At 51.8% G+C, this 24,812-nt stretch overlaps 10 protein-coding genes across 10 annotated transcripts; 3 read left to right on the top strand and 7 right to left on the bottom strand.

Moving 5' to 3' along the window:
• Positions 1-209: 209 nt before the first annotated feature.
• On the bottom strand, positions 210-1,078 carry RPL30 (60S ribosomal protein L30). The gene is made up of 3 exons (XM_024464921.1): positions 935-1,078; positions 720-874; positions 210-640 (listed from the first exon to the last, which is right to left on the bottom strand). The coding sequence occupies exons 1-3, from the start codon at positions 1,011-1,013 to the stop codon at positions 545-547; spliced, it is 330 nt and encodes a 109-aa protein (XP_024327754.1). The 5' UTR covers positions 1,014-1,078; the 3' UTR covers positions 210-544.
• Positions 1,079-1,480: 402 nt separating this feature from the next.
• Positions 1,481-2,968, top strand: VC83_01238 (uncharacterized protein). Its single transcript, XM_024464922.1, has 2 exons — positions 1,481-2,193; positions 2,273-2,968. The coding sequence occupies exons 1-2, from the start codon at positions 1,612-1,614 to the stop codon at positions 2,645-2,647; spliced, it is 957 nt and encodes a 318-aa protein (XP_024327761.1). The 5' UTR covers positions 1,481-1,611; the 3' UTR covers positions 2,648-2,968.
• Positions 2,969-3,312: 344 nt separating this feature from the next.
• On the bottom strand, positions 3,313-5,327 carry VC83_01239 (uncharacterized protein). The gene is made up of 2 exons (XM_024464923.1): positions 5,064-5,327; positions 3,313-5,013 (listed from the first exon to the last, which is right to left on the bottom strand). The coding sequence occupies exon 2, from the start codon at positions 4,788-4,790 to the stop codon at positions 3,444-3,446; it is 1,347 nt and encodes a 448-aa protein (XP_024327760.1). The 5' UTR covers positions 4,791-5,013; positions 5,064-5,327; the 3' UTR covers positions 3,313-3,443.
• A 6,127-nt stretch (positions 5,328-11,454) lies between these two features.
• VC83_01240 (uncharacterized protein) lies at positions 11,455-13,283 on the bottom strand (the record flags this gene model as incomplete). Its single annotated transcript, XM_024464924.1, has 2 exons — positions 11,455-12,020; positions 12,323-13,283. The coding sequence occupies 2 exons, from the start codon at positions 13,281-13,283 to the stop codon at positions 11,455-11,457; spliced, it is 1,527 nt and encodes a 508-aa protein (XP_024328042.1).
• Positions 13,284-13,770: 487 nt separating this feature from the next.
• VC83_01241 (uncharacterized protein) lies at positions 13,771-15,089 on the top strand (the record flags this gene model as incomplete). Its single annotated transcript, XM_024464925.1, has 2 exons — positions 13,771-13,884; positions 13,935-15,089. 2 exons carry the CDS (start codon positions 13,771-13,773, stop codon positions 15,087-15,089), a joined length of 1,269 nt encoding a protein of 422 aa, XP_024328043.1.
• A 285-nt stretch (positions 15,090-15,374) lies between these two features.
• Positions 15,375-18,889, bottom strand: VC83_01242 (uncharacterized protein; the record flags this gene model as incomplete). Its single annotated transcript, XM_024464926.1, has 4 exons — positions 15,375-17,050; positions 17,531-17,873; positions 18,113-18,169; positions 18,290-18,889. 4 exons carry the CDS (start codon positions 18,887-18,889, stop codon positions 16,206-16,208), a joined length of 1,845 nt encoding a protein of 614 aa, XP_024328044.1. The 3' UTR covers positions 15,375-16,205.
• Positions 18,890-18,976: 87 nt separating this feature from the next.
• Positions 18,977-19,507, bottom strand: VC83_01243 (uncharacterized protein; the record flags this gene model as incomplete). The annotated part of the gene is made up of 1 exon (XM_024464927.1): positions 18,977-19,507. One exon carries the CDS (start codon positions 19,505-19,507, stop codon positions 18,977-18,979), a length of 531 nt encoding a protein of 176 aa, XP_024328045.1.
• Positions 19,508-20,047: 540 nt separating this feature from the next.
• VC83_01244 (uncharacterized protein) lies at positions 20,048-22,384 on the bottom strand (the record flags this gene model as incomplete). Its single annotated transcript, XM_024464928.1, has 1 exon — positions 20,048-22,384. The coding sequence occupies exon 1, from the start codon at positions 22,166-22,168 to the stop codon at positions 20,048-20,050; it is 2,121 nt and encodes a 706-aa protein (XP_024328038.1). The 5' UTR covers positions 22,169-22,384.
• Positions 22,385-22,498: 114 nt separating this feature from the next.
• VC83_01245 (uncharacterized protein) lies at positions 22,499-23,861 on the top strand. Its single transcript, XM_024464929.1, has 2 exons — positions 22,499-22,601; positions 22,652-23,861. Exons 1-2 carry the CDS (start codon positions 22,556-22,558, stop codon positions 23,770-23,772), a joined length of 1,167 nt encoding a protein of 388 aa, XP_024328039.1. The 5' UTR covers positions 22,499-22,555; the 3' UTR covers positions 23,773-23,861.
• On the bottom strand, positions 23,862-24,665 carry RPC10 (DNA-directed RNA polymerase core subunit rpc10). The gene is made up of 2 exons (XM_024464930.1): positions 24,358-24,665; positions 23,862-24,298 (listed from the first exon to the last, which is right to left on the bottom strand). Exons 1-2 carry the CDS (start codon positions 24,564-24,566, stop codon positions 24,274-24,276), a joined length of 234 nt encoding a protein of 77 aa, XP_024328040.1. The 5' UTR covers positions 24,567-24,665; the 3' UTR covers positions 23,862-24,273.
• Between the last annotated feature and the right edge of the window lie 147 nt (positions 24,666-24,812).

Genomic DNA, 24,812 nt, shown 5'->3' on the forward strand with positions numbered 1-24,812 from the left:
AATTTACGGTTCATTTTGACGCCACTGCGCGATGATAAAGGGCATATCAACAGAATGTCAGGGCGAGGATTCAACGGTGGGGTAGAATGGTGGTGGTGAGAATAACAAGTGAGATGACAGCAACACAACAACGACAGCAAGAACGAACCTGTAGCAAGTGATTTCGCGGCGTTGCCAATCACTGGACCCTTCACATCGCTTCGGTGCGTCTTTGAAAATCGCAGTAGTAATCTTTCGTACAATGACTACTCCTGCCCATAGTTTTTCTCTCTTAGATCCTGTGAGCCGACAAGTTGATATAGCGGATTGGGTGGTGGTATTAAATCCATCTCGTCTCGCGTGGTATCAAGGACGCGCCGGGTAATAGTCATCTCTGATAATCACGAGTAGACATTTAAGTTGGGTGGGACGCTAATTTGGCATTGATGGGTATATATAAAGGGAAAATGTACCCTCCACACTTCTCGCTCAAGTTAATTTCTCCGGTTGACATCAAAATGACGCCTAGTGACCACCCAAACCACCAAAAAGAGACTCTCACTCCTTAAGCCACCTGGCTCAGGATATCGGAGTCACCGCCGTCGAGGACGACCATGGTGCCAACGCGGAACATCTTACCGCAAGCGGTGCCGAGCTCCAGCTAGACGGGGAATTAGTACTCCTCCAGACTTTGCGGAAAGTCCTTCTCAGGAACGCAAGGGGATATGGGGGGGACGTACGTTGTTGCCGTTGAAGTGGTGGACGGGGCTCTTGGAGAGCATGGCGTAGTACTCGAGCTCGGACTTGCGGAGGGGAGGGGTGTTGCCAGAGATGAGGACCAGCTTGGCCTTGCCCATGCGCAGCTGCTTGAGCGAGGACTTGTAGCCGAGGACGACTGCGCGCGTGTGTTAGTTTTGATGCTGGGGATATGGACGGAGGGGATTGGGAAACGTACCCTTGCCGGACTTCATCACAAGCGCGAGGCGCGAGTTGATGGTGTCGCCGGACTTCTTATCCTTACGGGAGGGAGCCATTTCGAGGATGAGAAGGGTTGAAGGTAGGGTGGTTGTTGGTTGGCGATTGGCGGTTGTTGGAAGATAGTTGGTGGGATTTCGGATTTCGTCGCAATTATTATTATTTTGCGTGTGCGTTCGGATATGGCGAGCTAGTCCACAATTGACGCTAGCGTAGATTTTTGAGTTTGCTGAGTCAGCCAGAGAAATAGCAACGTATCACGTGAGACAGTTTTTTGAAGATTGGTCAGAAGTGGATTGATTCACTTTTGCTAGTTCAATAATTAGGCGAATTACGTGAGAATTATGTTGAAATTACCCACTCAAACCTTCAGTACCACCACCATCACCATTGTTGCCATTTAATTTAGCCATTTAGCCATTTAGCCATTTAGCCATTTTATTATTGTATTTTTTATAAATTGGATTTGTTAGTTATTACTGTCTTTCTCTATAAACACATATTTTGCGTTCTGTGCATGGCATATGTTGAAGGGAAGTGTTAACTCGTCGGCATCATTACTTATCATTATCCACCAAGGTTACCGCGATGACTTCCAATTCTTCTCACTACCAACCGGCTTAACCCTCATCAATGTCCATGGCGACAATTTGATATATGGAATATTGTCCTTTTATACCCTTTATACCCTTTATACGTTTATATATTTTTACATATCCCCATCAAAATAAGCCTAAAACGAACGGCCTTTTTCTTTGTGCGCAAACTCGAAAATGCCCTCATCGAACAGCAACCTTGAGAGGTATTTGTCTCTTGCTTTTGGTTAAATACGCGGGGCCACGCTTGCTAGTGAGCACAAACACCATTCGAGCACGTAACCTTTGTGGTTATTTGTCCATCCGTCCTTCCCCTCCCTCCCCGCCATATTTCAACGTCGCTCCCTTCCTCACCCCTTCACCCCTCCTTCCTTCCTCTTTTTCCTTCTTCCTTCTTCCTTCTTTATTCTTCATCTTCCATCACCATCTGTCTTCTGCATCACAAACCACTCAAAGCATACTTTTTATTGGCTTTTTGATTAGTATTCGCTCTCTTTCTGTACGACACGGCATTGGTATTTTGAATATGACTTCTCCAAGTCCGGATGCGCTGCTGCAGCTCCCCGTCGAGATTATCCTTGGCATAGTCAGGCAGCTGGACTGGCAGCCGGGCGATATTGGGAGTTTGCTAGGGAGTTCCAAGGTAGGCAGACTTCACATCTCATCGCTGCCGCATCACAGCTTTTATTTTCAGTTCACTGACGTATTCGCTCCTTGTATAGACAACCAGATTCATCCTAAAGAGCCACGAAGAGCATCTCTCCCAGCAATTCACATCCCACCTCTACACGCCCTCCTCATTAGACCCCATCCTCGCCTCCACTATCCCCCCCCAACCCATCCTCACCCCCCCTCCACCGCCGCATCGCAACCCAAGCGCACACGCCCGCAAAAATTCACCCCCCCGCTCCGCTTCCCCTACACCTACCCCTGGACCGCCGAAATCCACAAACGGAACGCAATCTTCTGCATCCTCTCCACCTGTCCCCTCCTCTCTATCACGCCCCCGCGCCTCCTCTCCCTCTTCGAGACATCCACCCGTCTCTGCGCCAACTGCCACCACGGGGGGATCACGGCGTTTAAAAGCCATGGTCTGAATACCCTCCTCAAGCTCTCGGATGCAAGGGTTACTGCACATACTCCTATTTCCAGCGACGAGAAAAGCGTAAATGGCGACGATCTCGGCCGTCGTGGTCAAGAGGCTTGGTTAGCCCAACAAGATGCGCTTGCGCTTGCGAGCGTGTTGGCACTTGTCTGGGTTGCAAGCACGGTGTTTGAGTACGGCGAACGCTCAACCTGGGGCGCAGGCGCGTGCGAGCACAACGGTCACGCCGCCTCCGCGACCTCAGGCGCGGCAGAGAGCAGTGATGGCAGTCTCGTGGAGCGACAATGCATATACCGCGAGATGGCTTTAGCTCACGGGCCGTACTTCCTGTGGTGCAGTGTGCGTGGATCTGAAGCGGAAAGGCGGTGGGTGAAAGATACGCTGGATGAAGGTGTGGAGGGGCTGAGGGAGTATGAGAATGGTGGGAGCGGGGCGGGGTTGAGGAGTCTGCAGAGTGTGGTGTTGAGGCGGTTTGCAGAGCTGAAGGGGTGCCAGGTGTGGGAGGGGTGGGATGAGGTGTTTTCGTGTGTAGGGGAGGAGATGGTGAAGTGTAGGGCGAGGATGGGAAGTTGTTAAGGGTATGGGGTGGATGAGGGTGTATGTTTAGCGGCGTGATGAAGGATGCGCGGTTTTGAGTATTTGTATGGTTAGAAACAATGCTGTGCTTCCTCTATTCTGTGGTGCCGAAGCAAATAAAGATAATAAGGGTATGAAATCCCCGCCGTATAAACGCCATCCCTAAACCGACCGCCATCCAAACGCGTCACAAAGCAAAAGAAAAGCTCCATCTATCTCCTCTGCTCCTGACTACACCTCCGATCCAACCTCTTAACCACACTCCCCAGACAAACCTTCAACATCCCCTCCCCCGTCAACTTCGGCGCCTCCCCCTCCTCCGCCGGGCCGCTCATCCACGTGCACGTATCCACCATATCCCTGACCCCCCCCCTCACGAGCCCCTGAATTCCATCATCAAGCTCATTAAGCGCCTCCTTAGCGCCCTCCTCATTCCCGACCTGGAAGAACTGCACGCCGATCTGGTGGGGTGCCGCTTCGAGCTTATCGAGCTTCTTGGCTGCGACGAGGAGGACGCTCTCGACGTCGTCGCTGGGGACGCCGTCGGTGATGGTGAGGATGTTGAGGGGCTTGACGGCGTCCATGGCGTCGGTGTTTAGGGCGTTCGTGCCGCGCTGGGCGGTTAGGTGCGCGAGATAGGGTTTTAGAATCGCGCTCAGCCGAGTACCAGTCGGTGTTCCTCCACCAGGTCTCACGGCGGCGAAAATAGAAGTTATCCGCTCAGCCGTAGTGATGTTCCTGTACCCCCCCCCCGCGATCCCCTCACCCGGCACACCGGGGTCAGCGGACTTGTGGTTCAGGAAGTAGAGGTCTATCCCGTTGGTGTCGTGGGCGACGATGGTGGGGAGAAGAGCGGCGAGGGCCTGGGAGGTTTCGCGCCAGGAGCGGCCCGCCATAGAGCCGGAGTCGTCGATGAGGAGGACGGTGTCGAAAGTTGTGAGGAAGGAGTAGGGGTCTTCTGGGCCGCTGCTGGTGGTCGTGATAGGGGTGGGAGGTGTGTAGGCGGGGGATGGGCCGAGAGCCGGGCCGGATGCTGCGGTGGGGGAGGGGGTGTATGCTGGTGGAGGCTCGTTGGAGGCGACGGTGAAGGCGTTGAAGCCTGCGCGGACGGGGCGGCGGGTTGGAGGGCTGGGGTTGAGGAGTTCAGGGCGCTCGGGAGGTTGGAGGGTTGTTGTTGGGAGCTCGACGGGGATGGGGGAGACGGGGGAGGGGGGGGCGCGGGCGGCTTCGCGCTCGTCGGCGGAGTTGGAGTTGCAGGAGGAGGTGGAAAGGTTGCTCTTCTTGCGGCGGAGGGAGGCTTTGAGGGAGGCAAACATGCTGGGAGAGCTGGGGGTGGAGAGGAGGGTGATGCTGGGGAGGGAGGTGGGGGGGCGGGATTGGATGGCGTTGGGGTGCCTCCTGGACGCGGTGTCGGAGGTTCGGCCGGTGCTGAAGTGGGAGTTGTCCATCAAGCTCAGGGCCCCTTCGCCGTGACTGTATGAGTAGATGTTGCGTGGGATTCTGTCGTCAGCTGGTAGTTGCCATGCAGGCGTGTTGTTGTTAAATGGAGGAGAAGACATGGTGTCGTTGGGGGTAGCTGTTTGCTACCAGGTGAATTTGGGGTAGAGTGTGTATTTTAAGTGTCGAGGTAACAAAGAAACCCAAAGGTCTTTGAGAAGTTTGACGGATCTAGTTACGATGATTCAGATGCCTGATAATATAGATGTGTAAGTGCTTAATGAGCAAGTCCATCTCGGTGAAGTCATGCATCTATTACGAGTATTTAGGCGCCGGTTTGTGACTCTGCCTGCCGTAAGTGGTCATATGTTTAAACCCGTAAACATATTACGAACGAAATCCAAACCTAGTAAACGCCCGTAACCAGAAATTGCCATATATGGCAATATCTGGTCGAAGGAGCCTATACCCCGCCATCACCACTATGCCCGTCGACCCCGACGATCAGCAGGGCTAACAAATGGCAGATTCACCGCCTGCCGCCCTTAATGAGGCACTCGCAAAGCCCCCATCGCGAGGCACTCGGAAGCCCTCCTCGTCAAGGCCAAAGACTGGCGCTAGGCGTTAGCACACAAGGAGGACGAGGCGGGACGAGGGGGAGGTGCTCCTACTGTTGCTGCTCGTCGCCACCTAATTAAGCAGCAGTACAGTTCTCACGCGATAAGTCGATACTCGATTAGGCAATATTTACGCCAACTCGATATTTTTCGTAGGATTCTTTTTTCCCACCAAAATCACGATACACTCGAAATTTGACTAGATATTGTCTTATACCAACATTACATAGGCTAAGATGCCTCGAAATTAGCTGTCTACGATGACGATTAAGTAACGTCGCGCACTCTGAAACTAATATGCTTACTAGTCACTAAAGCCTTTGTAAAAAGCCTCTATCAACTAGTTCTTTAGAACCTTTAGCCATTGTACTCGACAGTTAACAGTCTCGGAATTTTGAGCTCTTAATACGCTTGATACAATACCTCTTAACAACACAATTTAGCAATTAACTTACCATCTTTAAATGGTAGCAGTTTATTAAAAGCAAGGGAGGAGTTACAAGCACTGATATACTACAACTACATGCTAAAATGATTTAGGAGCAACTTCCACAATACCACAACTAGCCTATGCCTCAATTCTCTCAAGGCTAGGTTGTGAATTTTAAAAGACGACATAAGATTAAGAGTTATACTTAACATAGCAAAGCAAGCTTAGTTCCTACACAAGCAGAGGAAGAAATGAAGGGGATATTGACAATAGCAGCAGAATATTAAGAGGAGGACATTTATAACATAGACAAAACTAGGCTCTTTTGAAGCTGACTCCTTTAAAGGGTCTTTTAACAATATCACAGCTAGGATTTAAGAAGGACAAGTTGTGAATATTAGTTGTTTGTTATACAAACTATCCAGGAGCTAATCAGATGCCACTTTGGTTTATTAGAAAGGTGAAGAAACCTTAAGCACTCTAGTATATTAATGTTAAAGCTGTTACGATATTAGCTAAAGCTACTTAAGCTAGTAGTGTTATGATCGCTACTTACAGCTGCTAGTGATTAGGGTAACAAGTACCTATAGTAGCCACTAAGGTTGTAGGGAACTTCTAAGCATACAGCTATATATAATGAGGGATAGCCTTATGTCATACTGACATACATTGCACTCAGTTTGCTATCAAACTCAAGAGCAAACTTAGAAATCTCCTCCTCAAACCTACAACTCACTATACATATTTTGGCTTGTCACACCAACAACAAGAGCAATACTACTCAACGATTGCTACAACCCTCTATGATTCATTACACATCATTGCTCCTTAGTTACAGGGCCGATATGACCACATAGCATATCTCTACAACCCTCTATGATTCATTACATGACATCACTCCTTAGTTACTGGGCTAATACTACACATGACATATCTCTATCAACTAGAGGCCTAGGAACATGAATGATAGCTCCAAAAGCTTCTACAACCGTCTATGATTCATTACACGTCATCGCTCCTTATTTTCCTACAAGATTGGTTAAGTTATGACATAATCTGTCTATAGGGGTACTCTGACCTTGGACCTCCTTTCACTTCCTATAGGGATTCTCTTACGTTGACTACAGTTACCAAGCCTGGTTAGTCATGGAAAGTCATGGAAAATGAGAGAACTACACTCCTTTGGCATAAATAGGATTGCCCTTTCCTTAAGAAAGGGCAAGCAGGCAATACAGTAAATCGACTAGCACATACTTCTACGTCTTTTCCAAGCTTCCAAGCATTGATCTTGTTATTCTCTGTTTTTGAAAAGTCAGTGAGGTGCTAACCTCTGACTTACCCCTGAGTTCCCAGACTCAACATTTGTTGCAACTTGTCTAAACCACTTCACCACATCATACACCTGATTGCTGCGTTGTGGAATAGTCTAAGCTACAACCCTTTGGCTCTGTTTCCTAAGACAGTGTGTTGTCTTAGTAAAATCATCCCCTTCCTTGGGTGGCTGGATTCTCACATCTGGTGCACCCACCATTACATATCTTTGATAGTGACATTATTCGTTCCTCAATAGTCCATGCAGAGTCTTAGCTTCTTGTCCTTCTTTGGCACAAATAGTATTGGACTTCCTGCTGGTGATGTCGATGGTTGAATGAACCATTTCGCGAGGTTCTCGTCAATGTATTCCTTCAGTACGTCTAGCTCTGCTGCTGACATCTGATATATTGGTCCGAACGGTGGACTTTTTCCTTCCATGATAGGTATCTCATGATCCCATGGTTGGTGCTTAGGAAGCGCCTCTTCATTAGGGCCTTCCCAGAATAACTGCTTGTATTCCTTATACTCTACTGGTATTTGCTTCAGTGAGGATGCCTGGGCTAGGTCATCAGGCTCGGTGGTCGCACATAACTCCTTCCAGTCTTTGGAGGTTTTCTCCTTCTGCGTCGTGTCCGTTCGTTGTTCACACGTGCACTGGCTCATCACAACTTTCTCATTCCACCAGTCAATCTGGGGGTTGTGTTTCTTGAGCCACGGTACACCAAGTATGCATGCATGATTGTCCATGTGCACGATATCAAACTGTATCGTTTCCTTGTGTCCGCGTAGCATGACCATTTCTAATGGGACCGTCTCGTGGGTCACCATTCCATTGTTAGTTGAGATGGGCTCCCCATCTACAACCATTAATGGGTATGGGTCGGTCTTCAGTTGCATCCTGAAACCGTGTGTGTCTGCTACTTTCTTTGTCATAAAGTTGCCCATTGCTCCTGAGTCTATCATAGCTCGGAGGTGTTGCTGTTGTATCTTAGCAACCACATATAGCTGCATGCCTCCTGTCATGGCGCATAGCTGGTTTGTACTAGGCCTCTTTGTGTCGCTCGCCAGTGCCCTACTGCTGAGGACTCCTAGTTTTTTGAATCGTCTGAGGAAAAACCGTCTGAGGAAAATCCATCATGTTCACCATATTCTAATGGTCGTAGAACTGGTATCCTTTCTCTTCTTCATTCTGCTTCACGACGTAGGCATTCATGTGCTTCTAACACTCGTGTTCCCCTTTCTTCTCTTGGGATGCTTTCCTGGGAAGGATACTTATTTGCATCCCAGATTTCTGCAAGTTGTGATGCTTCATACTCTCCCTCCTGTTCTAGTTGTTGTAATACTCGTAACAGGTTGTTCCATCGAGCCTCATAGACCTCTTTCTTAGGGTGGTGTATGCCATCAATTCTCCAATCTGCGATAGCATCCCGGACGTTGTATTTGCAGAGCTTGTACTCTAGCCATCCTGTGGCTTCCTTCTCTGTGTATTTCGCTCCACGGGGTTCCTGCTGGTGAGGGTATTCTGGTCGGCACTGTAATGGTGGGTGCACCAGATAATGAGAATCTAGCCACCCAAGGAAGGGATGAATTTACTAAGACAACACACTGTCTTAGGAAACAGAGCCAAAGGGTTGTAGCTTAGACTATTCCACAACGCAGCAATCAGGTGTATGATGTGGTGAAGTGGTTTAGACAAGTTGCAACAAATGTTGAGTCTGAGAACTCAGGGGTAAGTCAGAGGTTAGCACCTCACTGACTTTTCAAAAACAGAGAATAACAAGATCAATGCTTGGAAGCTTGGAAAAGACGTAGAAGTATGTGCTAGTCGATTTACTGTATTGCCTGCTTGCCCTTTCTTAAGGAAAGGGCAATCCTATTTATGCCAAAGGAGTGTAGTTCTCTCATTTTCCATGACTTTCCATGACTAACCAGGCTTGGTAAATGTATTAGAAATCAAGTGCGACCCACAACTAGCTTGCTAATCATGTAGTGAACGTAAGAGAATCCCATAGAACCATCTCTTGGGTTCCTAGCCTATAGGAAGTGAAAAGGAGGTCCAAGGTCAGAGTACCTATAGACAAATTATGTCATAACTTAACCAATCTTGTGGGTAACTAAGGAGCGATGACGTGTAATGAATCATAGAGGGTTGTAGAAGCTTCTAGAGCTATCGTTCATGTTCCTAGGCCTCTAGTTGGTAGAGATATGCCATGTGGTAGTATTGGCCCACACCCTTAAGGAGGAGATTTTCTTAATAACTTGTTCAATGAGTGTCCAAATGATATGCCGTGATGTATGTAGCATAAACAGATGTAGTAGAAGAGTTTGCAGCAATCGTTGAGTAGTATTGCTTCTGTTGTTGGTGTGATAAGCCAAGATATGTATGGTGACTTGTAGGTTTGAGGAGGAGATTTCTAAGTTTGCTCTTGAGTTTGATAGCAAACTGAGTGCAACGAATGTCAGTATGACAGGCACCTGATTGTGCGAACTGCAACCTCCCAGTCTTGTGTAGTGTCCTGCCAGCTCATTGGTGGCTTGGGCACAGGAATTTCTTGGTACCGCGTTTCCTGAAGCATGGCTTCCTTGAAGGTTCTCACTGCTCCTGGCAGTTGTTCCTTGAAGAGAGACTTACTTGCTGTCTTCTCAAATGCTTGTAACCGGTGCTTTTGAGAGCTAGTGAGCTCCTTGTCATCGTTCTTGTCATCTCTGTTTGACAAGTGGAATTCCTCGGGTCCTGAGTAGTAATACTCCAGTTCTCTTTTCCCTCCAACATGGCACATAGCTGTCCTCACGGGGCCTTGCACCCGCCTTGACCTTGCCAAGTAGTGTTAAGCTGTTTGCCATACTTTCATCCTCCATTCCCTTTCTTTGACTGTCTGCAGTTTCGCGATATGTGTCCAGGCTTATTGCAGTTGAAGCAGAGCCGTTCTTGGAACTGTTGCTCCTTGTTGGGATTGTGGGGTTTAGATAGGAAGTAGCGTTACATCCAAGCTCTAGCGTAGGAGCTAGGCTTAAGTGCCAGCTTAGTCTAGGACTAAGCTTCCTAACCCTATAATTAAGAGAGCTATAGCAGCTACTTAAAGAGCAAAGGCTTGTATAGTGCGCAAGTATACAAAGAAACATGATTGTAATGATGTACGGTTACGCTCGCGCTACATCCCACTGAGCCAAAAAGACTACAGTATTCCGGCTCGCCCGGAATATGCGTAACACGCTTTATATACCACATGTACTGTAACGGCGGCACCCGTTACAATGATCTAGCACTTTGATATTAGAGCTATAGTCTCTATTAAGGTTCCTTAAGAGGATAGAACCTCAACTAATAATAAGAGGCTTTTTGCATGCATTCTAGAAGAGCCTTGCCTACACTGATATCACACTCTCTAGTATAATACACACCTTATAGCTACAAAATCCCTTAGAGTTGTAGAACAAGCTCTCTAGTCTAATATCTTAATTCCTAGTTCTACAAAGCAAGTAATGCTAGGGCTTATAGCTAGAGAGGCTTCTATAAGCGTATAGGTTGGAGTATCATGCAATGCAAGGGACAATGTAATACAAAGAGGTGCCGTTGTTATAAGGAAGCAAAGGAGTGTAGTATACACTGCTATAATGATGATCATGACTGTACTTATTAGGCCTAGCTACTTATACAGAATTATCTTTAATTAAGAGGCTAAAGCAGAGGAAGCGGGCAAGAGCAGACACTATTGGAAACGTAGTATAGAGCGATTTAATATTTACTATTATATTATACTATTTGTGATTGGGCTGGCCCATTCGCGAAGGATCATATTCGTGGTTGGGCCGGAACATATATATCACATTTCCAAGACTTCCAACATAAATGCTATCTACATTTCGCCCTTTTGTTGCCTTGTAGTATGCCTCTCTTTCACTGCCCCTTAAGATATTGGTCACAGAAATTGCCGTCATGCCCCATGATGAGCGCTTCTGTTGGCTTGGCCTAGCGCATAGAGATCCCATACAATTGGAAAGTTTGCGTGACGCCGCTGTGGATTGTGTGTTTAAACTTGTGGCAGTGGTGTTTGTCTGGTGGGACGTGGACCAATCACAACAGAGATTTCGTCTGCCAGCTCGGGCGCGAGGCTGAGGGCGGTGCATCGGCGCGCCCATCACTTTTAACGTTTCCATTCTTTCTCTAACGTCTCCGGATTTTCGGTCTCCTGTGAGGGGTACAGCGGAGACACGAGAGTAGGCAATCTGCAAGGTAATCGGTAATCTGTCTCGGTAACGGTCACTGCGAGAAGTCGCCATGGTTACGGGATTTAAGGTTGATGATCACCAGGGCTGCATGGTGGCTCATTTAGATCCTATGGACATATTTTATCATTTTTCCATTGATGTATTCAAAACAACGCCGCGCTTACCCGAAAATGACTCTCACAGCGGCGCTACCCCTCATTCCTCCGGCGTCCAGTCCCAGCTACCCGCCCCAAAGAACCTCTTTGACAAAGAGCTCGATGTCAGAAAGCCCTCGAGCTTGAGTCTTGAATCCGTCGCCACGCTCTTTGTTAACCGGAAGGGTTCTACCCCTTCCACGCTCTCCCACGACGTGCTCGGCCGCTCTGCTTTCCAGTTTCCACGGTCGATGCCGACTCCCGATGCTAGCATCGCCTGGATGAAGTCCAGAGCGGGGATGAGCCTTGTACGTAATCCACAGTGCGCGTGATTCTTATCGTACTGGTAAGAGGGGCATTGCCGGAGAGCCGTGATGAGGTTCTCAATGTCTCCATCGTAGGGCTCGGGGTAATCCTCCTCGTTAACTAGCAGGGGGGAGGTAAAGGCAAAGAAACCCTTGTTAACGAAGAACTTGACCATCTCACCGAGCTGGAAGGAGTCGCAGGCGGCAGAAGAGTCATAGAACATCTTGCATTGCCGGTCGCGAGACGAATAGAGACGTATGAAGTGAGACTGAAGAGACGCGATTGTATGAAGGATGCAAGTTCGACGATAATGGAGCTCGGCTACATACCGTCAGCTCTATAATTAGGACCATGTGCCTGGAATGCCTGCCCTAAGGATTTGAGAGCCTCATAACCGTTTTTAGCTCGTCGTCAAGGCAAGGTAGAGTATGTGTAGGACTTCCTACTTTATCTCTAACTTTACGGCGTCGCCAACTATAAGACATATCCGAGACGAGGCTCCTGAAAGGCACCAGGCCGTAGAATCATAGCCTCGAAGGTATCACGTAAACGACGAAATACACAAGAAAACAACATAGCCAAAAAGCGCAGTGGCTCAAACACCATAAGAAATCCCACATTACCTTCAATACCATCAGGCAAATCCCACCACACGCCCACCTGTCCGCTCTGCATACCCCCTCCTCCTCCCCACCTCGCACTTCCCCTAAACACACACTCCTTCGTCGCCGCCGCAAACTTCACCCTATCCTCCAACAACCATGCCACCAATGCCTTCTGCCTCAAGAGCTCTTCGCTCGCAAAACTCACCGTCCCGTACGTCTGCGGCCAGGGCACCCTCTTCGCACCGCGCACGTATCTCCCCACCGTAGCTGCGCAGTCGAAGCGATCTGTCATCACTGCGAGGATCGCTAGATATGGTATAGATAGCTTCGATGTCGCGTCGCCGCTGTGGAGGATGTGAAGGAGGTCTGCGAGTACAGGAGCGCGCCCCGCGACATGCGTCGCATCATCATCATCTGTGATAGCGACGCGGGGCAGCTCAGCGGGTTGTGACTCAGCGGGTACAACACCGCGAGCTTTGAGAGCAGCGAAGGAGCTAGATACCTTCGTGGCCTCCTGGAAGCGGGCGTCGGTAAGGAGACGTGAGAAGTACGCGGAGGTCTTGGCGAGGGTGTCTAGGCGAACGCGGAAGAGTGTGCGGTCGGATGGCAGGCCAGGCTTGGAGAAAGGGGAGAGCCGCGGGGGTAGGGCGGAGTTGAGCGCGAGGATTGTGCGGGTGGAGTGGCTGTTGGTGAAGGTTATGTCGAGGAGGATGTCGCCTGTGGCGCGGATGTCGATGAGGTTGACTTCCTCCTTGTCGACGAGTAGGGTTTGGGGAGGCTCTGGAGACGCAGGCTTAGCCTCTTCCTTGTTGGCGGCCTTCTGGGCGGGCTTCGCATCATCTTTGTTGGCGGCCTTATTAGGGGGGTTAACCTCTTCTTTGTTGGCAGCCTTATGTGCGGTCTTCGCATCTTCTTTGTTGGTGACCTTTTGGGCGGGCTTCTGGACGGTCTTGCGTGTGCGGCTCGACTTTGTATCCATGGCTGATGAGGCGGGTTGAGGCGGACATCTGATGTGATGTCTCGTGCTGGCGGGAAAGTTTGTGCGTTGCTCCCAGATCTGTTATAGAAGAAGTATATTTATGTTATATATGCATCATATGCGTTATGTGGTATATAGCCGCTTATGTGTTGTTGTCCAGTAACTGTTCAAGTCGTGAGTGGCTGCCTTCCCAAAGATACTATCCCCAGTTATAGTATTGCCAGATCTTGGCATGGTCGCTCACCAAAACTGAACGCCATTCCGCCTAACTTGGACGCGGTGAGGCAGTAAAAACAGTGGATCGTTACAATCATACAAGGGGGACCCGTCGACTTTGTCAGCCTTCCCCCGCCAAGACAAGGCTACCACCACCCAACCATCACAAAACAAAAAAATCGCGGGGCAGCACCTGACTACAACCTCTTTCTCACCTCCATAACCCCCCCTCGTGCTCGCCCTTACAGACCCACCGGGTCACAGAGCCAAGATGGAGTACCTCCTCCGCTTCATCCAGACGCACGAGACGTTCCGGCTCCCCGAAATCCAAGCCCTCGCCGACCTCGAAGGCATCCCCATGGAGGTCATCTCCTACAGCCTCGACGTACGTGCCCCTCCCCCCCCACGGACACCCTCAACTAACCCCCCTCCCAGTCGCCCTTCTGCACACTCAAGCTCCCCTCCGACGATGCCGCTCGCCGCCTCCTGAGCCGCAGCATCTCCGCAAAAGCAATCTACGCCCTCTGGGGCAGCGGCCCCACCTACCCCGCGCTCCACGAGTCCGTCCTCGCCACGTCCACCCCCTGGTGGCGGCAATTTCAAGGGCAAAGCTTCAAATTCACCATCGACAGCTTCCAAGGCTCACGCATCCACGCCGACATCTGTGAGCTCATCAACTCCTTCGCATACATGTCCTTCACCGGCCCCGTCGCCCTCAAGAACCCCGATCTCCGCTTCTGCGTCCTCGAAGACTGGGCGTTCGACGCGCAGGCCCACGGCTCGAGTACCCCTCAGCACCTCTACCTAGGGCGTCTGGTGGGCACTTCCCAGCGCGAGATAGTGGGGAAGTACGACCTCAAGAAGCGGAGATATATCAGCACCACATCCATGGACGCCGAGCTGGCCCTGATCACCGCGAACATCGCCCTCGCGCGCCCCGGCGCAATCTTCTACGACCCCTTCGTCGGCACGGGCTCCTTCCCGGTCGCATGCGCGCATTTCGGCGCGCTGGCATTCGGATCCGACATCGACGGGCGCGCGATCCGCGGGAAGGGGGGGAGGAATCTGAGGGCGAATTTCGCGCAGTATGATCTTGCTCCGGGATTTGGAGATAGTTTTGTGGCGGATTTGACGAATAGCCCGTTACGGCCGGGACAGTATCTTGATGGGATCGTGTGTGACCCGCCCTATGGCGTGAGGGAGGGGTTGAAGGTGTTGGGGCATAGGGAGAAGAGGGTTGGGCCGGTGTATGATGGGCCTGATGCGCATCATCTACAACCCGGGTACGTGCCGCCGAAGCGGCCGTATTCCTTCTCCGCAATGGTAGGGGACCTTCTTGCGTTTGCGGCTGGGTCGCTGGTGGAGGGTGGACGGCTGGCGTTTTGGATGCCGACTGCGAATGAGGAGGAGGTGAGGCTTGAGGTGCCGGGACATCCGGATTTGGAGCTGTTGAGTGTGTGTACGCAGAGTTTTAATAAGTGGTCGAGGCGGCTGTTGACGTATCGGAGGAGGGGGGAGGGGGAGGAGAGGGGGGAGCTGGTGGGGATTGATGGGACGAAGGTTGGGGGGAGGGGGTGGAGGGGGGGGTGAGTGCGGATGAGTTGAATCCGTTTAGGAAGCGGTATTTTGAGGGGTTTGCGGCGAAAGGGGGGGAGAAGGGGGGGGGTGGGGGTGGGGGTGGAGGTTAGTGATGTGATGTGGTTGATGTGTTTATGACCTTAGATGCGTATAGATGGGAGGTTGGGAGTGATTCCTTCCTCTGAATAGCTGTCCTAGAAACCCGCTGTGGGTAAATATAAAAGCAATGACAAGCTAAAAACAGAAACGGTGCTATTTAGTCTGTGGGGAATAACTTGTCATATGTTTATATAACCCCTCTTAGTCAATAACAAAGACAAGGCTCACGCCAACAGTCACATATAAAACCTGAGCATAATAGAGAGCCATCTTAATTGAAATAACCCATCTAAGAAACTACTACCATCTCCTATTCATAATGCACCCCCTATGCCATTGCTTCCCCCTCACTCTCCTGGAAAGCCAATCTAGCAAACAAAACACAAAGAATACCCCCCCCCAATCCTCTAACGTAGCAATCCCTTTTGCATCCACCATAAGCCGAAAACTCCAAGTCGACGAACACATTCAGGTTGCTGCGGCGATGATGCTGCCGCCCCACCCAACCGTATGCAATGTCTTCGCCTAGCCCTATTTATCCCCCCGTCACTCCTGTGAAGAAGCTACAAAAACGACCCACGTAAACGCCAGACTTGTTTTCTTTCCTCTCTTCTTTCTTCTATCGATTTGATGCATCCGTTTTGTATTAGGAAGTCCTTCCTAATACAAAGCGGATGCATCAAATCGATCTGTAGGAACGCCAACCCCGAGTCGTCATCGAGCTCTTTCTTTTAGTTGTTTGTTGCTGAAAGTTGAAAGGCAGTAACAACAATGACGACCATGTAAGTGCTGGTTCTTCAAGGACGTTTGCTGACAACAAAAGTATGCAGCGATCTCGACCTCGGTTTCACCCTCGATCTCAACTTCCGAACAAAGCAAGCATGCTTGAAAGGCGTCTCTCCTCCTCCTCACGTATAGTTTATATGCTCAAACATCATCAAACCCAGACAAATACATCTACCACACCACCCCTCAACCACGACGTCCTCCCACCAGACGCCATCCATCACCTTGATCCACGGAATTAAATCACGGATTCCAAGGCCTACTCGCTAACTCGCAGAAGCGGCGAATGACATTCGTCGTCCCAGCACCATTACCCTCATCACGAACAAATCGCTTGGCAACCATAAGTTTACTCCTCGTATCCTGCTCATCAAGATGCAGCGGCGCCTCGCTCTCAACGTACTCAGAAACGCGCTGGCCGATGGCACGCACAATCGCAATCGAGTAGAGCACATCGCGGTTCTCGCGGCCATCAAGCAGACTCCTCAGCGCGGCAAGCGTCTCATCAACTTCCTTCGCCGATCCAGGGTCATTGTCATGCAAGCGCAACGTCACGAAGTGGCCGAGGTGGAACCAGAACTCCATCTCGCGGAGCTTATGGTAGTCGCCCGTCGCCGGGGGTTTAGTAAGGGAGTTACCCTCCGCGATCTGGGAAGTGACGAGGTTCTCAAAGACAGCGAGACGGGCAGCGGCCTCAACCGGGTCTTCGGCGGGGGGGATGCCGTCTGGGCGGGGAAGGGGGGGAGCTGCGGATGCGGCTTCGGCGGCGGAGCGAACGAGGCAGGCAAGGGACCAGACGACGCGGCCTTCGATGGAGGCGGTGTACAGCATTTCGGCGGGGTTGTCGGGGGTGGCCTTCGCGAACTGGTTGAGGAGGATGGCGAACTGCTCCATGACGATCTTGTCTTTGAGGAGGTGCTCGAGGCCGTCGGTGTAGTAGAAGCGGGATTCCAGGAAGCTCTCGAGGCCGTTGACGTAGATGGAGAGCCAGAGGTGCTTGATCTCGTCGATGGTGGCCTGTTCGGGTTTGAAGTCCTCGGCCTTGGACGGGAGCTTCAGAAGGAGGTCATCGACCTTGCAGGGCTTGGCTGTGGTAATGGGGTCAGCGCTTCCGTCTTGGGAAAGGAGTGCAAGGAGGCGATTGGGAGAAAAGTTGTTCACTCGAAGGTTACCAGGCTTCTTGGGTGGGGTGCGAATGGCCTGGCGCTTGTTTGGTCTATTGGATTGTCCCTTGGAGATGGAAGCCTTCTGATTGCTACCTTTCACTTGAGGAGCATCATTTACCAGGCGGGTGGATTGGGAATTACTCTTCGACAGCTGCGGTTGGTTTATAGGACGCAACTTGCTTACTCGGGTCTCTCCAGCTTGAAGAGCGACCGTCTGAAAGTGAGCCACCTGAGAGTAGGACATAGATGGACTAGCAAATCGGCTACGGCCTCCCAATTGGAGAGGATTGGTATAGCCCGATGTCTTTGGTGGGCACTGTGTGGGAAGGTACGATGAGGGAGGGCTGGACGAAAAAAATGGCGACGAGCGAGACAGCTCATCCCCATAGAAATACTCCGTACCTTGGGTAAACTGTGGTGCACCCTGCGGGGCCGCGACAGCCTCGAGCGCCGGATCAATCGCGGACGAGTAGTCGAACTGCTGCGCCGAGCCCGGAGAGCTGACGCCAGCCGACAGCGACGCATCGAAAGCCATAGCTGGGACCTGTGCGCCGTAGCCCTGCAGCATGGACGGCTGGTTGCCGTACGGGTTGGCGGTCGCAAGGGTAGCGGCCTGGAGCGGCGCCGACGAGGGCGCGGGCTGGATGGGCGAGGGGCCGGGCTGCTGCTTGAAGATCGGGTCGTAGCCCAGGCACTCGCGCTTGGACTTCTGGCAGTTGCGGCACGCGGGGTGAGCTTCGTCGCACTGTGTTTCGGGGAATTGTTTGTCAGTATGGTGCGCTAGTTATGGTGAGATGGGTGAGGGACGGGGGACGCTGGTTCGCGAGAGACGCGAGACGAGAACACGCGAAGGGAAGGTATGGATCGGGACCGATCTAAGAATATGCGAGAGGCACGAAGCGAAGCCTCGCGTCAAATCAACCGAAGGGACCGAACGACAGACGCGAGAAAATTGTGGAAAGCGGGAAATTTTGGCGAACTGACCTTTATTCTTCTCTTCCTGCACGTCAAACATCCTGTTTTGGTTCGACGTTTGATCTCCTAGATGGAAAAGATGGAGAGTCAGCGATGACGATCATCAAATTACCCTTAACCCTTCGGTCGCGGGAAAAGGTATCGTGGGATGGGGATTGGGGATTGATTTCTATTTATTTTATTTACCTTCTTGTGTCGGCCACCACTCATGACGCGGTTGTCTGGACCTGGCAGCGCGTATCGCATGTTCTGTCCCGTTGGGTCTGAAGTAACATTGGAATACTGGTGAGATGGGTGAGGCAGAGTCTGATTGTTATGGTAGTATGGGCCACCCATCTGCGCGACGGGCGGAGGCACCATGTGCTGCGGGTGCTGTTGCTGCTGCTGCTGCTGAGCTTGTTGTTGTTGCATCTGCTGTTGCTGCTGCTGTTGAGCTTGTTGATGGGGGTCGAGAGTGCGCATGCTGGGCAGTGAGATGGAACTGTTGCTCCCTGTTGGGCTTGCGCGGTATGGTTCGGGGACGAGTTGTTGGGTTGGAGCAGGGTAGGAGTACTGGGCGGCTGAAAAACCTGGCGAAGGGTAGGAGGTCGGACTTGGATAACTGGCAGGCTGACGTGACGACGGAGCTCCAGATTGTTGCGGCTGTGACATCGACGGGGAGGGTGCAGAAGAGTCGATCGCGGCCGCGTTCTGGTTCGCGTGGGCGATCTGGGCGATCTGGGAAATCTGGTCGTCCGGGTCGTTCTGCAGCTCGATGTCGAGGTGGTTGCTGAGAGTAGGATCCATACGGCGTGGATGTTGGGGGTATTCGATTCGCAGGGCGTCGCAATTCCTCTTTTGTAGGGGGAAAATGTGCGTGTGTGGTATGATTCGTTAGATGAATTGATGTCGAACTGCTTCCCTCCTATCCTGTAAAGCGCGTGGGACCCGTACCTCGAGGATCTGAAGAATTCGGCTTGCCTCCACCGCAGACAAACGGTTTATATGATCAATCGTGTTCGGGCAATTCGGTATGGGAATCCCAGTCTGGGGGTCGCGGAGAGGGAGAAGCGGAGCGGTGGGGAAAGACAGTTGTCTCTGGGCGTTTTGAAGTCGGATTGTAGCGTTTTCTTGGGCGGTGAAACGGTTCTCAAGAGCAGTAAAACGGTTGCCCAGACCAGCAACCTCGTTTTTGAGAGTAGAAACTTCGTTTCGGAGAGTAGAAACTTCGTTTCGGAGAGTAGAAACTTCGTTTCGGAGAGTATTCACGTCGCGGGCGATTTGCGCGATGCCGTCGAGAATCTGCTGCGATTGTCGTGCAGCTTCGATGTTTCGAAGCTTTGGGATCTCAGTTCCCAAGCTTGTGAACGCTGTCTCTATGATTTCGAAATTAGGGAGAGGAGGTGGCACACTCTGGTGGTCCATGGTACATGTTTTGTGTGTACTTAGTGTTGGATATTGACAAGCTTGAGTGACAAATGAATTGAGAGGAAAAGATCTTATGGGAAGGAGGAAGAAATTGAATTGAGGATTGGGGTTGAATTGAGGCTGAGGTTGAATTGAGGTTGAGTAAGGTGAGTTAGGTGAGTTGGGTGAATTAGGAAGTTAGGTGAGTGAGTTAGGAGAGTACTCTTCCGTTCTACTGTGAGTACCGTTTTGAGTACCGAACAGGGACAGCACGGTGAATCAGTAGCTCCTTCCCAATAAGTCAGATTAGATTCAGCGGCGAGGCAGCAAGGGACACAGAGAACTGCAAGAAGGTACGAGTACTCGGTCGAAACTGTAGTACTTTCGTAGTGTAGATATCAGTAAAAGAACAGATAAGTTACTGTAATCAGTTATTATGCACATAATGTGATATGCACGTGATATACAGCATATCCATTATCAACTCTAGCTATTCAAGGTCTTGCCTCTCTAGTTATATCAAAACACCAATCCCTCAAAATATACACTTCTACAACCCTACGCCCCATCTGTCAACACCCTCGCCCAATCAAACTTCCTAAACCTCTTCTGAAACCCCTCCATCCTCTCCACATTCCCCCCCCTCTGCCACCTCCCCTGCCTCTTCACCACATCCGGCTCCACATCCAACATCCCCCCAATCACCTCTCTCGCGAACAAATCCCCCCTCGGCCAGCGATTTGCATCCTCAACCACATGTCCCAGCCCCCCATCCAGATCAAACCAAACATGAAAATACGGCATCTCCTTCGCCAGCGTCCTCCTAAACGCTAACCTCCCCATACCCCCCTTGGCCGCCTTCCCCGTATCAATCAACTTCCGATGCTGCGTCCACTCCTCGTCGGATGCTAGGATCGCTTCGCGGAAAAATGCAGGCGCTGTGTCGCCGAGCTCGTAGGGGAGGGGGACGGCTTGGAGGGCTGCGTGGGGGCGGCGGTTGGGGGCGGCGGCGTTCTCGTAGAAGATGACGGCGCGGCCTTGGTCGTGATACATGCGTGTTAGGCTCTTCATGTAGTTGCGGATCTCATCCCACTCGTCGTCATCGCACTCGAGTAAGTTCGTGCGATGCGCGATAGGGACAATGACCGCCCCGCCGTCCGCGATCTCAGGGGTAGTAGGGAGCGTCAAAAAGGTGCGGGTCCCCAACGAGACAATAGGCGCAGCAGGCGCCTGATTACGGTCCTCGTGATGACACAGCGGACAGGCATCAAGGATGCGGTTCATCTTCTGGAACTCCCCGATGGCCATGTTCTTGAGGTTCATCTCAGACTTAGGGGCAGACTTGGCGAGCTTCGCGGTGTTGTCGTTGAGGTAGTCGAGGTTGTTCTCGAATTTCGTGTCTTTGGCGATGCGCTCGGCGAATTTACGTCCTTCGCCGCCGGCTTGGTATTTGGTGCGGCGCTCTTCACGGACCATGTCTTCGATGCTCATGTCTTCGTTGGATTTGACGAGGCCGCGCTCGCGGCCGCGCTTATTGTCGATGGAGACCACTTCGCCACGCGTACCGGCGAGGAGTCTGTTCTCCATTTCTCCGAGGACGATGACTTCAGGGCCTCTGGCGAGAAGTCCGGCGGCTGCTTCGTTGTACTCGGCCTCAAGCTTTGCCACGTCAGCGGACCCCTTAAGCTTCGCCTTCATCAGCTGGGCTTTCATCCTATTGAGCTGAGTCTGGTCGACCCGCACCACAGGAGCCTGGGCCTGCTGCTCCTCCATAACCCTCCCCTGCGGTAAATCCCTCGCAGCCTCCGCCGCCTCCTTCTCCTCCCTCTGCCTCTTCACCCCCATCGCCGCCTTCCTCTCCTCAAACAACTCCCCAATCGGCTTCTCCTTCCCGACATACCCCTTTCCATACAACTTCCTCCTCTCCAACTCCACCTCCTCTTCCCTCGCATCATCAAACTCGCGTAGTCCCCCCAACCGCTCAACCGCCACATCCTCCAGCGTCCTCTTCCCCTCCTCTACCTCCCTATACACAGCCTTCAACCTCGTCATCCTCCACTGCGCACCACTGTCCCCAAACGTATACTCTACCTCCCTCTCCCCCTCTTCTGGCTCAACAGCCTCATCCTCTTCTAGCCTTACATCCTTTAATTGGTGATTCAACTCGTTCCGATGGATTTTAATCTCCATCTTCTCCTCCACCGTACCCTTCTCCTCCTTCTTCGCCCCCCTCTGCGTATAATCCACCTCCAGCGCCCCCGGCGCCGTCATCCACGCATCGCGCTTCACCGCCGGCGCTGCGCCTAGCGGCGCATCGGTCTGCGGTATCTCTTCATCGGGGAGAGGCAGGTCTTCTTTAGGATCTGTAGTTTTCTCGTGGCGGTGCCGCCGTTTGCGCTCCTCGTCAGGGGAGGAGTTGTCGCGGTGTCGCCGTTTACGCTCATCGTCGCGGGAGGAGTCGCGGTGCTGACGCTTATGCCTGTGTCCATCATCGTTGTAGTCGCGCGAGCGCCGGTGATGGCGTCGCTCGGAGGAGTCGTCGTCGCGGGATTTGTGGTGGTGGCTGCGGTGGTGGTGACGGTGGCGGTCGCTGCGCGATTTGGATTTGGATTCTTCGTCTTCGCGGGCTCTTTTCTCGGTTGCGAGGGTCTTCTCGAATTCGTCGAGGCCGTCGTCCATGGTTAGGTGTGGTGCTGGTGATGAGGCTTAAGTGCGATTTGTAGAGAGCCTTTAGCTAACTTGGGGACGAGGATGCGATGCGGTTTTACTAGTTGTGTGTTGCGGGTGGTTTATGTTGATTTCATGGCTTTGTCAATAGATTGAGGCTTTTGCATATATCCCCAGCTCTTTGGGTATATATATTATAAAGACACCAAATAATTCATTGAGCCAGTATCTTGATTGAAGTTCATCACCTCGCGTCACTAACCAAGCTTCAACGTCCTTAAAACGCACGGACCATGCATTGATCAATCAGCCTTTGGGTCAGCCTTGTCCACCCCCACCTTTGCATCTACAAATTTATCTCCAGCCTCAACTCCACGCCATACAACCCACAACGCAACCATGGCTTCCGCAACTCCCGTCTCGATCGTCTGCGTAGGCATGGCCGGTACATCCCTCTCCCCCCAATCTCAAATCCCAAACTCACACCCCCCGTAGGTTCCGGCAAAACCACCTTCATGCAACGCATCAACGCGCACCTCCACCAAAAGAAGACCCCCCCCTACGTCATCAACCTCGACCCCGCCGTGCGCACCGTCCCATTCGAGTCCAACATCGACATCCGCGACTCGGTGAACTACCAAGAGGTGATGAAGAGCTACAACCTCGGCCCCAACGGCGGGATCCTCACCTCGCTGAACCTGTTCGCCACGAAGATCGACCAGATCGTCACGCTGCTCGAGAAGCGCACCCTTCCGGACCCCGCGAACCCGGCCAAGAAGCCCATCGAGCATATCCTCGTTGACACGCCGGGGCAGATCGAGGTGTTTGTGTGGAGTGCGTCGGGGAGTATTTTGCTCGATTCGCTGGCGTCGAGTTTTCCGACGGTGGTGGCGTATATTATTGATACGCCGCGCACGGCGTCGACGAGCACATTTATGAGCAATATGTTGTATGCGTGCAGTATCTTGTATAAGACGAAACTGCCGATGATTTTGGTGTTCAATAAGACGGATGTTAAGGATGCGGAGTTTGCGAAGGAGTGGATGACAGATTTTGAGGCGTTTCAGGAGGCGTTGAGGGCGGAGGAGGAGGAGGGAAGCTTTGGTGGGGTTGAGGGGGGGGTGGGTGTTGGTGGGGGGAGTGGGTATATGGGGTCGCTTTTGAACAGTATGAGCTTGATGTTGGAGGAGTTTTACAGCCATCTGAGTGTTGTCGGCGTCAGCTCCATGACCGGCGATGGGATCGATCAGTTTTTCGAGGCGGTGCAAGAGAAGGCTGACGAGTTCAACCGCGATTACAAGCCCGAGCTTGAGAGGCGGCGGAAGCAGCGCGCCGATGAGAAGACTGCGGGCAGAGAGAAGGAGCTGGGGAAACTGATGAAGGATATGGCTGTTTCTGGGGAGAGGTCAAATGCGCCAGAGGAGAAGGTTGATATGGATGTTATCAGTGATTTGGAGGACAGCTCGGACTCTGATGCTAATGCGGAGGGTGATGAGGGAGAGAGGGAAGAGGGGCTTAAGTCGAGGTATAAAGAGGCGATGCAAAAGTCGGGGGGTATTACCGACGAGGACAACAGCTTCACGAGATACGTGAGGTCGAGTCAGATGGGCATGTAGGGGTTGGGGGATTTGTTAGGAACTGGCGTTCGTGGAGGCATTGCAAGGCGCATCTGAATACCACAAAATGAAATATATTATGAATGCTTACCAGCGTATCATCCGTAATGACTGTGTGGCGATTGTAGTGCAGTTTCCAGTCGTGCTGGCTATAACTCCAGTAGTAGGAGTCCTCCGACCAGAGTCAGGCTAATGCACAATCAACAGTTCACAGGTCCCTAAACCGACTCGCATCCACCACATCCATGGTAGAGTTGCTCATGTAAGGTAAATAGCCATGATTCAGAGAGAAATCTCGATCTTGTTGCATTTGGGAGAGCTTCACTGTGTAGTCTGCTCAGAACCGCCACATCTCAAAACGCCCGCACCCGTACTCCGTCCCATGCATGCCTTCATAATACCGCCACCCCGTTTTTCCCTTCCCCCCCGTTCACACATCCCCTCCTTCCTGCGGCCTAAGTCGAAGTATTTTTCCCCCATCATCTTCCATCCTTCTTCCCATCATCTCGCCTCAAACTGCACCATCCTACTTCCGTCAGCTTCCATCTACTCCCCATCCACTCCGCCACTCCCTATGAAACTCACCTCTTCGTCCTCTCCTTATACAAAACTCTGTGGCCACATTCCTTGCATCTAATCGGATCCCCACGCTTGAGCGGCACGCGGCTATTACAGTCGCCACAAAGGTAGTTGATAGCTGGTCCCTCACTAGCAGCAGTGTATCCCTGGTCGCGGCCTGCGATGGGGAGCCCGCCGCCGGCGGTGGGGGGGACGTAGGCTTCGCGCGTAGACATGGTGTGTGTGTTGTATGGTTTCGTGGCTGCGTGGTAGGATGGTGTTTGGAGTTGGGAGAGTGGTGGGGAGGCTGAGAAATGAATTGCGAGGCGCGGAAATATTTGAGGCTGTGGGTGGAAGGCGGTGGCAGAATTATGGGGAGATAAGAGATTGGTCACGTGCGAGGACCGGTTTTTTTTTTTATATGAGAGTTTGGTCGTGTTTTTCTTGGAAGGTTTGGTTTCTTTTGTTTATTTATTTCCCAA

The sequence above is a fragment of the Pseudogymnoascus destructans genome (assembly GCF_001641265.1).
Source record: "Pseudogymnoascus destructans isolate 20631-21 unplaced genomic scaffold scaffold_2, whole genome shotgun sequence".
NCBI lineage: Eukaryota > Fungi > Ascomycota > Leotiomycetes > Thelebolales > Thelebolaceae > Pseudogymnoascus > Pseudogymnoascus destructans.

Bases quoted from the DNA above. Each gene is read 5' to 3' on its own strand.
- RPC10 (XM_024464930.1), bottom strand. From the start codon at position 24,566: ATGTCTACGCGCGAAGCCTACGTCCCCCCCACCGCCGGCGGCGGGCTC. The intron at 24,299-24,357 runs GTGAGTTTCATA...TGACGGAAGTAG, and splicing joins TATAAGGAGAGGACGAAGAG to GATGGTGCAGTTTGAGGCGA.
- VC83_01239 (XM_024464923.1), bottom strand. From the start codon at position 4,790: ATGTCTTCTCCTCCATTTAACAACAACACGCCTGCATGGCAACTACCA.
- RPL30 (XM_024464921.1), bottom strand. From the start codon at position 1,013: ATGGCTCCCTCCCGTAAGGATAAGAAGTCCGGCGACACCATCAACTCG. The intron at 875-934 runs GTACGTTTCCCA...ACACGCGCGCAG, and splicing joins TGTGATGAAGTCCGGCAAGG to TCGTCCTCGGCTACAAGTCC. The intron at 641-719 runs GTACGTCCCCCC...TTCCCCGTCTAG, and splicing joins ACCACTTCAACGGCAACAAC to CTGGAGCTCGGCACCGCTTG.
- VC83_01238 (XM_024464922.1), top strand. From the start codon at position 1,612: ATGGAATATTGTCCTTTTATACCCTTTATACCCTTTATACGTTTATAT. The intron at 2,194-2,272 runs GTAGGCAGACTT...CTCCTTGTATAG, and splicing joins GTTTGCTAGGGAGTTCCAAG to ACAACCAGATTCATCCTAAA.
- VC83_01245 (XM_024464929.1), top strand. From the start codon at position 22,556: ATGGCTTCCGCAACTCCCGTCTCGATCGTCTGCGTAGGCATGGCCG. The intron at 22,602-22,651 runs GTACATCCCTCT...CACCCCCCGTAG, and splicing joins CGTCTGCGTAGGCATGGCCG to GTTCCGGCAAAACCACCTTC.